Below are 12,540 nucleotides of genomic sequence, written 5' to 3' on the forward strand. Positions count from 1 at the left end.
ATTTTTTGTAACCTTGGGCTAGTTGTTTAAACCTTCCTTTCAGAATCGCGGCTTCCGCCGGAGATAGACCTCCACCTCTTTGTTTCCTATTCCTCCTACGAACCCTCATGGTGACGAGTGAGGTGGAGTACGTCGAGCCTCGTCCTTTTATTTTCACATGATGGAGCATCGGAACTCTTCGCCCTTGTGTGGAATTTTTTCACCTCGTCTTATTCGTTCCTGCATCCTTCTGGTATGCGCCCGTTCTTGTTTGGCTCTCAGGCTTTCTATGCCTTTGGTGATACTCCAAGCCGCCTTGGGTAAACCCGCCACCACACTGACAACCCCTTCTCCCCTTTGGTACCGTCTTCTTTTAGTGGTTTTCGCGGTTTCACGCCTTCTCGAAGACGCTTTCTTTCTCCTTGACCTCTTGGGCATGTTGGTTCTGAATGAAGAGGATGCCTGCGCTGTCATTTTTTTATAGCGGCACGTGACGAAATCGTAGGGCGTAGTCTCGAACGTATCGGTCGTACGTGGGAGATGTGAAATCCGTCACCACGTCGTCCAACGTTTGCATCTTGGTCAAAAACCCATCCAATTCCTCCACGCCACCCAGAGCGTAGTTCCTGAGTTCTGTCAGCGTCTTTTCGTACGTCGTGTAAGCGAATTGGGCCATGTCCATCTTGAACGAATACTTCTTGAAATCGTTCCATCCTTTCAGTAAGGTGGCGAAAGCCGTCAATCCTACCACCGTGTACCCGTCTTTCCACACGGATCCCACGACGATACTCACGGCCACCGTCAGTAAGGCCAGTCCGTTGAGAATGGCGTTACACAATTTGTAGTAACCGAACATCTGCCTTCGACACCACCAATACTTGTGGTAGAAAGCGTACAAGACGTCCAAACGTTTCAGGGAATCCAAATCCACCACGGTGTTGAAAGGTTCATCCAATAAACAGACAGAAGTACTCATGACTCTTCTCTAACCAGTGCCAAACGTAGTCTGACTTTCTGTCGGGACGTTTGATCCTTTTAGCTTGTTGCTCGTATTCCCAGATCTCGTCCTTGAAGGCGGTTTCTATGGATTGGTTCAGGATGTCCTGGACCTGTCGGTAACTATCGCACTCGTCCGCGATACGTTTCATGTCTTCGTGATCCATGCTGGTCGCATCCCAGTAAGAGCGAGAGCATCGGCATAGATGCAAAAAGTAGGGGAACCACTCGACTTCACTCCTCAACATCTTGATTCGAATGGTTTTTCATCGACGAGGGGGTCGTCTTTTCTTAAGTCTCACAAGTCTTCGGATCCCTCGACCCACGCCCACTCCCACACCGCCAATGGCAGCGGCGGTTCCAGCTCGGATTCCTGTTTTCACGGCGCGGCCACCCAACGCTTTGGCCAATCCCAAGGCGGCCCCTTTGCCAATGGGTAACATCGCAGACAAGGCATTCGCGAGAGCACCGCCCCATTGCTTTCTCCTTTTCGGTCGACGACGGCGTCTTCTCATGGTTGTTCTCAGTTACGTACACTGGTCGAATTGCGTGTGACGGTAGGGCGTTGTCCGTTTTTATAGGTAGTCGTAATCGTATTGGTGGTCGTGATGCCCGCAATGCGACGACCCGCGGCCGTCTCTTGTTCTTGGCGCAAAATCTCTTCCAATTGTTGCTGCATCTGGGCTTGGTCGAGAACACGGTCTCCTCGCCTCCTTCTTCTTCCTCCTCGACCCGATCGAATCGACGAAGGCGGTGTGGAGTCACTACCACTTCCACCTCCACCTCCGCCTCCGCCTCCACCTCCGCCTCCGCCTCCGCCTCTGCCTCTGCCTCTTCCACCACCGCTACCACTGGCGCTACTTCGTCTGCGGCTGCCGGAATCACTGGAGGACGTGGGTGTGTTTTGACGCGGGACGCGTCTCGGTCGTTTCCCTCCTCGAACGGCTCGTGCCAAAGGTGTGGACATTGTTATCCCGGGTGCCCCGACACCTGCCGTGACATTGGCGCGCGACACCGATCCAGCACTGCCGACACCCACCGTGACGTTGGTCTGCGGTGCACCCGAGCCAGCGGTGCCCACTCCGACGGGCGAGACATTGGGCAGGGGCGGTGTCGCCAGTGACGATCGCGGTGAAGGAGGAGTGTTCAGACTCGTACCCACACCCGCGGCAGGCGGAATCGGAGTACTCGTCCGAGCCGGTGTCCCCCAAGGCGAATAATCTTCCAGAGCCGAGAAGTTGAAATCGTCACTACCATAAGAGCTCATTTTTATCCATGCACCTTTCTCTTTCTATCTTCTTCTCGGCGAGTTCTCGTTGTTTATGAACCAAATAATCGAAACCTTCACCATTATATGCGTTTATGATGGACCGTACTTGACGGTAACTCTCGCATTCCGTGACCTGTCTCATCGGTTCGTAGTCCAGCTCGTGGGGATTCATGATGTATTTGAGCCTGTTTTTACACAGGTGAATGAATAGCGGAAACCACTCGACCTCGCTCCTCAACATGATGGGGTTGCAAACTGATGGCATCGGACGAATCCTTCGTCTTTTAACACATGGCTGAGGACACGTTGATCGTCCTGACTGGCTGGATGAAGATCCAATAGCATGTAACCGTAAGGTCGATCGGTGACCTTGCGAAACGTGTCCAACACCTCTTGCCATTGCGTGGGAAACGATTGCAGAAGTAAATTCCGTATCCCCAACTGATCCCGAGGGTTCTTGAAGGCCGCGATGTAATGTGCGTTGCGGGAAATGGTCTTGGCGAATTTTCCGTTGGGGAATAGATCCTGACACAGGTAGATCACCGTGATGTTCCGATGATGCGAATCTTTGGTGAAGAGATCCAACACGCGCTTGTCGTTACCCCCCTCGTCCATCAGATCGTCCAGGACCAACACGCCCCCTCCAGGAAACCATCGGGGTAACTGTTCGCTGTCGGGGATGCCTTCGTAAAACTTGACTCCACCCTTCTTGAGCTTTTGGAAACCGTCTTGCCACGATCCGTAGCAGTAATGAATACTCTTCGGTGTCTGTTGGAACAAGTCGCCGTTCTCCAAGAGCAGTTTGGTCGTGAACACCGTCTTGCCGCACCCCGACGGACCCGCTATCAACAAACTCGACGGCGTGTGAAATTGAAACGCTTTGCGTCGTTCCATGATCATGAAATGGTCCAGGGTCTCGAGACGTTCCGTTTTTATCTGAACAACTTGGCCAATGGGGTCTTGACGGCAGGGATGCGTTTCAACAGACCCAATAGGGTGACCTTACGATTGAAACAGATGGGTTTTTTCTTGGCCCGACTCCTGATCTTGGCCATGGCCCTCTTGGCAGCGGCTCTCTTGGGACGTCCTTTTTTCTTGGCAGGCGCCGATCTCTTTTTTCGAGGTTTTTTCTTGGCGAATTTTCTCAAATCTCCGAACTTGTCTTCGTACCAATGCCTCTTTTTCATTCTTCTTTTCCTATCTTCCTTCTCGGAAAGCTTCGGCATGGCAGGGGCGGCTCTCTTGCGTTTCCTACGCGTGGTCACCGTCGCCGGTAATGCACCGGTGTCCAGGACGGACGGCGGTTGAAAAGACACTTGTCTTCTGGCGGGTTGAAGTATTTTCAGATTGAGTTGTCGTTTTGGCGGTTGGTTTTTCTTGAAATGAGCCTCACTGGGTTGAGGCGTCTTTCCACCCGCTTTTCCATAGCGTTTTTCTAACCTGGCTATCACGTCGTCCAAATGTCTATGCCCTTGAAACTGAAGAGCCATGACTACCACACAACCTCTTTTTCAAAAATGAACCTCTTTTATTTCGAACAGCTTACTTTATAACAAATGACGCACTCCTCGGGAGGAACCGCTCGTGTCCTGGTGACACGGGGTTTTACAAATCTTGCGCCAGGCCAACTCGTCCACGATCAGACGTTCTACCATGTGTCCTACTTTACGATCGTTCTCCACAAACTCGTTTTTCTTAAAACGATTCAAGAACTCGTTCATGTCCCGACCTTCGGCTCGGTCGATCAGGAACATCAGGGCGTAACCGCCGCAACTCTGGCTGAACAGGGACTGCAGACTCTTGCCGTTGTGAATCTGGTACTTGAAATGACGATCCAACCATTCTTGGATCGGTTCGGCGGTTCCGTACGCGTCCAACGGTAGACCGTAACTGTCCAGGATCTCGCACTTGTTCTTGTCGGCCCACAAAGCGATCCAATGCACGCCCGGTTTGTCGTGAGGGTCCGTGTTCACGATGTAAGCGGTCGGTCCTTCTTGAGGGACTGTCCTGGGAAGCCGATCGCAAGGGACCGTGCCGTAAAAGACACAGCGTAGGGACGGATTCGTCCGGGCCAAATGATCCAATTGTATATTATTCAAGGCTACTTTCTCCATTTTTTTCTTCTCATTGGTACACGTCGCAGATGACGACTCGGTTCTCGTTGATCTCCAGCAAGTTCTCGAATTCGCCGTACAACAAGATGGTCAGGTTTTCTCCCGGATTGGCTCCGAAATCGATCACCAGACGCAGTTCACCTTCTTGCTTGGGGTTCAACACTGGACTGTCCAAACATCCATTGGCCGTGTTGTCAAATACGAACATGTTGCATCTCTTGCCGTCCCCCCAGTCCACTTTTCGGACCATGTTTCCTTTTCCCCTGCACAACGCTCCTGAGGCTTGGAGGAATCTGTAGTAACCTCTCTGATCTTTACTGTCCCCATCGTGATCGAGCTCCAAGGTCTCGTAGGGGTACTCTTCACCTCTCACCAATTGTTTGATGGAAGCCAGATTGAATTTTCCAAAATTGAACGGACTCTCGGTGATGGTTCCGTTGAAGGCCGCTTGTTTCAACAACAACACCACTAGTCTATTAGGTAGCTTACTGTGGAAAGGATTGCTGCACTCAAAATGACGATTGTCGTTGGGATGCGAGTAAGTGCGAATTTCACCTCTCACCGTGAGGTAAGTGGCCACTCTTCCTCCTTTCAGGCTGGTCATGATCTCTCGGTACACCGAGGGAGTCACTCTCACTTGAGACAGGAACAATCTCACTTTCACGTCGGCTTCAGTCAGTCTCAGAGTACTAGCACCGTCCCATCGGACGGTCCACAGGGCTGGGGTATTGAAGTACATGTCGATCTGGATCTGCACGCCAGGTAACAGTAATTTGCTGAGATGAAACACTTCCAGGAAAGGTTTGAACCTCAAAGTCACGGCTTCTCCATCTAGAAACTGGGATCGTCCCAGGACTAGGTTCTTGAGATCTTGGGTTAAATCAGTATATTCAGCGTGAGGAGTACCAAAATCCAACGCATTGGCTGTCAATTCATCGCCATCTCCGTCGTCGGGTACACCGAGACAGTTGTACCATCCACTGGGTGTCAGGATCGATTCACCGTCGTCTCGGTCGTAGTTCAACAGGGTCTCGATGTAAGCTTTGAGGTGGTAAGTATCCGTCTGGGGGCTGATGAGAGTCCCATTCAATCTCACATTGATCTGTTTGAAGAGGGTGTGGGCCAGATTGTTGGCGAGTCCCAGGACATCCGCTGTCAACAGATTCGTGTTGTTACTTTTCTTGACGGTCAATTCCACTTCGAAGAAACTCTCGTTCAAGTCGATAAAGTCTTCTTGAGGATCGACTTGGAAGGTCACGGGGTTGATCCCCGTATTGAACGGGTTAATTCTCACCAACCGTCGAGACGACATGCTGACATCCGTGGGAGGGGTACTGAACATGTTCAGACGAGGGTTACGAACCCCCGCCGACTGGGCATGAGCCACGAGGTCCGTCATCGTCTACGTCGTCGTCTTCGTCTCCGTCTCAGGGCCGACTGCACCCAACGATAGTTCGGGCGTTTTGATCGGGACGGGAAGATCGATCCGCCTTTATACGTTCGTCGTATCGGAATAAGTCTCACGCGCCTCGAGTAAATGGGATTCATACTCCAAAGAGGTCTTTTCTCACTTTTTTCGACAACGCCCGTTTGATCTCTTGCGTCGCCGTACGTTTCACGGCTCGTTTCGCTCCTCTCTTGACCCCGGCGAGTCCACCTCTCCAATTGGGCTTTCCTCCCTTGCCGCCCGAATTTAAACCTTTCAGACCCTCCGTGGCCGTCTCGGTGATAAAGTCTCGGAGAATGCCGGGACCTCGTTTCTTGACACCTCTCCAAGCCATGCCGAATCCGTCTCCGGATTGCCTCATTTTATCGGGATGAAATCGTACGAGCGTTCCGCCGATCATTATTCTTTCTTAAAGTGTAACGTCACGATCGTATTGCCGTCTCCAAAGGTCGTCAGTTCTCCAGTTGTCTCAGCCACTTGCACTTCTATTATGTCGATGAGGTCTTTGCGCACGGGAATATATTGAATGTGGTAAGGCTCGAAATACTGGACACCCGCACCTCTTCGGATCAAGTTGACCTCTCTCAGTAAATCCGTGACCTGATTTCCCACCACGCCACTTCTAGCCACGTCCGAGTAGACGAACAAAGAGCGCGACCTGTTTCCCACCACCACCTCGAACGCCTTGTTCAGGTTCAGAAAACGCCAATTGCAATAGATGCTGAGTTTCAAATAACTTTGTCCCGTTGAATAGGTTGTGACCGTCCAAAAAACAGGTAATCCATCCGAGTCGTGTAAGTCCCCGACGACACCAATGTTGGGAATTTCATCTTTGAAGAATTCGCTCTGCAAGTTAGGTCCCAGATTATAACCGTTGCCGTTCTTTTCGAGCCATCCCATTTTATAAGCCAGGTCGACATTGATGTGTAATGCAGGCATGTCTTTCATCGGACGTAAGACGTTTTCGTTGTCCGCGACCAGGTCTTCGCCTTCCCACTTGAACCTGACGTAGGTTCTTTTCCCATCATTCGTGACATATTTGGATCCTAATTTGGGTCCGTTGTATTTGAAGACGCGTTGTCGATCGAAATAGGAGATCATGGATTTCATGAGTCCAACACCGTCCACGTTGTGAATCACCTTCTTGAGGTCCTCCGTGTCGAAGTAAGCTTCTCCATACATGTAGTAGCTACTCGAATCTATGCGTCTCCATGCGGAAAAGGCCAAGGTGACTTTTTTATCAGGATCGTTCGGCGTCAAGGAAGGCAGCCTCACGTGGGCATCCGGCATGGCGATGCTACTCAATCCCACTTTCCAACCTCCGTCTCCATTCAGGCGTAAGGGGTGCGGTAACCTGATCTTGAAATGGTTCGGTTTGTTGTCCGGGAACTCGCTCTTACTGCTGTGACTGGGCAAACTGATGTAAAAATCACTCATCCTTTCTTGAAATGCAACGTGATCGTGGTCACACCCGACGCAAAGTCCACCAGTCGTCCGTCGTTCTCAGATACCTGCGTCTCGACAATGTCCAAAAAGGTCGTGCGCACTGGTAGATATAGGATGTGTCTCGGTTGAAGGTCGATCACGTCCGGATCGTAACGCACTTGTTTCAACATGTCCGTGACTTGATTTCCCGTCACCATACTCTGTCCCACATTCGAATACACGAACAAGGAACGACGCTCGTGACCGAACGCCTCTTCGTAACTGCGATCCAAATCCGTGAACACCCAATTGATGAAACAACTCAAATGTAAGGTGTCGGGGTCGATCTTGTAAAATGTCTCGTCCCCGTCATTCTGAGCTATGATCAAGTCCGTGGCCGTGGGTACGACTTCCTTGGGAAATTCTTTCCTCAGGTGAGGTCCCAAGACGTAACCCGGTCGACCGTTTGGCAAGGTTCCCATCTTGACCCATTTCATCTTCTTGGCCAATTCGATGCCGATGTTCATTTGCGGGTAGACGCGTTTACCGTTGATCAGGAGGCTGAGGCACGTTCTCGAATTGTCCAGGACGCATTCTCCATGCTCGGGCCGATGCATGACCGTGTACAGCAATTCGGTGGGATCGTCGGGTTTACTCTTTTTCTTGTACATCGTCACGTCGGCATCCGTTCTAGATCTCAACCTATGCAGGTATCGATCTCGTATCGCGTTCATTAACTCGGTACCGGTCCTCGGCGTGAACTCCAAATCGCCCTCTCGCGTCGCTGAAGAGACCCGACTGTATAGGTTTATGGAGGCGTTCACCATGTCGATCCACCAGATTTCAAACAGAAGAGAATCTTTCAAGTCCATCTTACGCGTTGCGGACGGAAACGAGAGGTCGCTGATACCCACTTTCCATCCCGACTCTCTCAACTGCAACGGGTTCGACAGACGGTTCTTGAAACTGTGGGCCTTGTTGTCCGGGAACTCGCTCGTGCTGGCATTGCTCATCAGTTGCACGTAAAAGTCGTCGACAGACTCATTCATACTTGAAGTGCAATGTCACCGACGTCACGCCCGAGGTAAAGTCCACCAGTCTTCCGTCGTTCTCGGCCAATTGCACCTCCACTATATCCAAGACGTTGCTGCGCACGGGTTTATATTGAATCTGAGTCGGTTCGTACGTCGTCTTGAGCGAGTCGTGGGGGACTTCTCTCAAGAGATCCGTGACTCGATTCCCCGTGATGGTGCTACGACCCACATTCGAATACAGGTACATGGGACTGCGAGGCGGAGGGAGGTCCGGATGAACGACGACTCCACGATCGTAGGTCTTGGCGTATTCCTCGTCCAAGTAACTGAAGCGCCAGTTGCAATAGGGACTGAGCTGTAACGTCCCGTGGCTGTCCAAATTCCAAAATTCACGAGATCGATTGCTGTCATGGTTGGTCCAGTCTTTCTTGAAATCAGACGGGACTTTGTCGTTGGGAAAGACCTTGATCATATTCACGTTCAAGTGAACGGAGTAATACGATTCCTCGCGAATCAAACCCAACTTCTTGACCAGTTTAGTACCAAAATACACTCTGGGACGTTTTCTGTCTCCGGACTCGTCGAGGAACGTGTCGGTGTTATCGATAATCAAATCGTTCCCCTCCCATCGGAACACGGGGTAGTATTTTTTTCCGTTCGGTGCTCGTAGACTTTCGTTGGCGTGATCCATGTAATGATACAGGCGTTCGTGAAAACGATGGATGAGGTATTGCATGAGAGATTTACCACTCGTCACCTTGTGTCGGTCACGGTTCAGTTCCTTCCCGCTGACGTAAAATGTGACGGGGTATCGATAAGGACGCCACGTAATCCCATCGTCTTGCAACCTGAACGTTTCAATAGTCCAATCGATACCGAACAAATAATCGCCGTCGTCAAAGTCGTGCGCTTGAGTGACGGGTACTTGATGCGGTCGTGACGGAGGAATCGGGTAAGACACGCTCGCCAATCCCACTTTCCATTCCTTGTCGGATTCAAACAGGAGCGGATACGGCAGACGATTCTTGAAACTGTGGGCCTTGTTGTCCGTGAACTCGTTCGTGCTGGCATTGCTCATCAACTGCACGTAAAAGTCTTTCATTTTTTCGTCTTGGGCTTTTGGGTCACGTACAGTCCCTTTTTATCCACCCAACTGTCGTACTTGACTGGCCAACCTTTCCATCGCACCAAGACTTTATCCCCTTTTCGTTTGACGATCTTGTCGATGCGAAACAGATCGTCGTCTTTCACGTTCACCTTTTGCAAATCTTGCGCGTAAAACGTACCCTCGACCGCCGTGCCGTCCCATTCTTCCACCTTGTACGTGGTGACCTTCCCAGGACGCACTCGGCGTATCACAAACACCTCTTCGGTCCATCCGGGTAAATACCCTTTCTTGAACTGTCGGAACTTCTTGTTCAGTCTCACACGATCCCCGACTTTGAGTTGCGGTTTCTTCAATTTCCCTTTTTTCTTTTTTCCGTAAAGAGTCTCCCACACGTCCTCGCTATTGGCTAAAGTCACTTGATCGGGAGCCATCTTGATACTGCGATGATACGATCGATTGTACCCTCGGACCAGATCTTGTAACACGGGCACATACGTCATCGTATTCTTCACGGTGAAGTACCGGTACAAACGTTCTTTCAGGGTCCGATTGAACCGTTCCACTACACTGGATTTCGTATCCCCGCGCGTCGAAAAATGATGAATGCCTTTCTGCTTCATCAAATCCTGAAACGTCTTGTTGTAGAATTCCTTCCCGTCGTCCGTCTGGAGATTGATGGGTTTTCTACCTCCTTTCAAGATCTTAGCCATGGCCTCCGTCACCGCTTTACCCGTCTTGCTCTTCAAGGGCTGGACCCAGGCGTGCTTGGAAAACACGTCCACTACTGTCAAGAGGTAACGATACCCTCGATTGTACCTCGAAATATTGATCACCTCGATCAGGTCGGCCGTCCACTGCTCGTCGATGCCGAACACCACCACAGGGACCGTGGGAAAACGACGACGTCTGGGTTTGTGCAACGTGTACCCCAAATCCCGTTGCAGGACCTCGCGAGCACGTCGTACCGAGATCTTATTGGCCTGGGCGAATCGCGTCAGACCGCCCAGACTACCGGGTCTGGAAGGATCCCGATACCGTCCCAGTAACGTTCCGGTCGAAAGCGGCTTTTGCTTCTTCTTTTGACCTTTCTTCATAGTCGATAAAGTTTGTACACGCACTGTCTCCACAACTCGAAACGTTGCTCCCGTACCTCGAGATACTTCTTAAATGAATCGGGTTGCCGTTTCAACCACAAGATATAAACGACAAAACGCATCACGTTGGGTTCGACGTCGGTATAGTCAAACACCTCCAAGGGCGAATCGCTGAAATTGTAGGGGATGGGTTCACCCTTACCGTATCGCTCGTAGACACTAGTGCACTTGGAACACAAGGTCGTCCAACACCATCGATCGGCTATGGTCGTACACATTCTCGAGATCAACCAACTCAAAGCATGAGACATAATGATTTGAACCCAATTCTTTATTCACACTTTCTTATATGTACAAAAAACGTCGTGCCTGATTGGTTCTTACGTAAAAATCGACTCTGATTGGATAACACGAAAAAGAAGGCGAAAAAGACTTAGTCCGAATCTGAAAAGTAATGAGCATAGTCCGTGTTCTTACAATCTTGACCGTACTCATTATCACAGTCTTCCTCATAGGTATCCATGGCATAATATTTACAATTTCTCCAATCACATTTACCGGGTCTCCACTTCAGGGCTTCCTCCTCGTCCCCCTTCACATAGAATGCTTGACGCATACTCTCTCTACACTCACCACACAGGTCATCCTCCTCCGCTTCAAGGGCACGGAAGAAAAACCGATCCTTCCACAGATCACGCTGACGCATGATATCGTAGATCAACTCTTCCAACTTCAGACACGTTTCCTTGTGAGCGCACCTGTTGAACGTCAGTATCTCCTCCACCTTGGGACTCTGGTCTGACTCCCTCCCCGTCGTGACAGGTCGCGAGCGAACCGCAAGGGTTCAAACAGATCACGGATGACATCGCTCATCATGTACGTGAGGTTATTCGTGGCGATCAAACAGGCACGCTCGGCGTCCAGGGTGGGATCCCGACAATGAATGAATTTGAATTGACCGCTACCACTTCTGTACATCACGCGACACCACTCACCACAGAACAAAAACACGTGTTCGTTCTTCTTCATCATCTCCAAAATCGTACCACCCCAGTCAGGACGACGTCTCATCAAGAGCTCAAAAGACCACAGACTATCGGGTATTTGACCTAACGGTTCGAAGAGATTGTCAAAAATGTACATGTCCACTCTAACATCCGGAATGGCATCGAGATCTCTTAAAGTGTGTACCTTCTGATCCACGATCTGCTCCACGAGGTCCCGAATCTGGTTCGAGTTGCTATAGTAAGTCATCTTGAAACCCACCCTCAGACAAACTCGTTAAACTTCTTTCCTTTTCGATCCGCTCGCTTCGTGATCTCCAAGCCCGACAAATGAGGATAGCAACTACGGTCGCACCAGTCAATCAAGTGCCTCTGGAGCCTATAGTACAAAGGAGAGACAAGACGTAACTCCAATTCAATTATCCTCCCGTGTAACGGTCTTTCGCCTTCTTTTTCGATTGTATCCAAAACGTCAGAAGCTCGATTCAACTGCTGTCTCAGATCTTCAAGGATCTCTTCAAAGTCCTTGTCAGTCAAAATCCTACAGGTCATCACCGCGTCAAGAGCAAGTCGAGAATGATTCGCTGCGTCCAACGGGCTCCTTTTATACCCGCGCCGTGGATCCACTTTCACTCCGTACTTTCCCGGATCACGTGCCCACTTCAGATCCCGCCAATCGGAACGAAGACCGTCACATGATCCCATCACACCACACGTCACTGATTGGTCGTCAAAAACGTCCATAAAGTCGAACCACGCATTCCATCACGAGTCACTTTTCAGCAGAAGTCGTCATGGATTCACACGTCGAACCCGTCAGGAAAAAGAAAAAATCGTCCAAAAAGAAACTGGAACTGCTCTTACCCAAGAGAGTGGAAGGAGAAGTAGGAGGTAAACAACTACAATCCACTTTAGATAGATGGTTATTCAAAAAACCTCGTGCCAGACTCCGTTTCAACGAACGCGTCCTCTTCAAAGAAATCACCCCGGACTCGGTCAGTTGGACCACCGTCCCTCTCAAAGGCTTCTCGCGACCCTGGAGCGCCTTTTCGATCCAACGTCAAGAATG

At 50.5% G+C, this 12,540-nt stretch overlaps 1 protein-coding gene and 1 pseudogene across 1 annotated transcript; both read right to left on the reverse strand.

Moving 5' to 3' along the window:
* Positions 1-344: 344 nt before the first annotated feature.
* LOC145487070 (uncharacterized) lies at positions 345-1,042 on the reverse strand. Its single transcript, XM_081465786.1, has one exon. The coding sequence runs from the start codon at positions 953-955 to the stop codon at positions 458-460; it is 498 nt and encodes a 165-aa protein (XP_081321912.1). The 5' UTR covers positions 956-1,042; the 3' UTR covers positions 345-457.
* A 9,759-nt stretch (positions 1,043-10,801) lies between these two features.
* LOC145487061 (uncharacterized) lies at positions 10,802-11,721 on the reverse strand (annotated as a pseudogene).
* Between the last annotated feature and the right edge of the window lie 819 nt (positions 11,722-12,540).

Source organism: Orbicella franksi, chromosome 1 (assembly GCF_964199315.1).
Source record: "Orbicella franksi chromosome 1, jaOrbFran1.1, whole genome shotgun sequence".
In the NCBI taxonomy this organism is placed as follows: domain Eukaryota; kingdom Metazoa; phylum Cnidaria; class Anthozoa; order Scleractinia; family Merulinidae; genus Orbicella; species Orbicella franksi.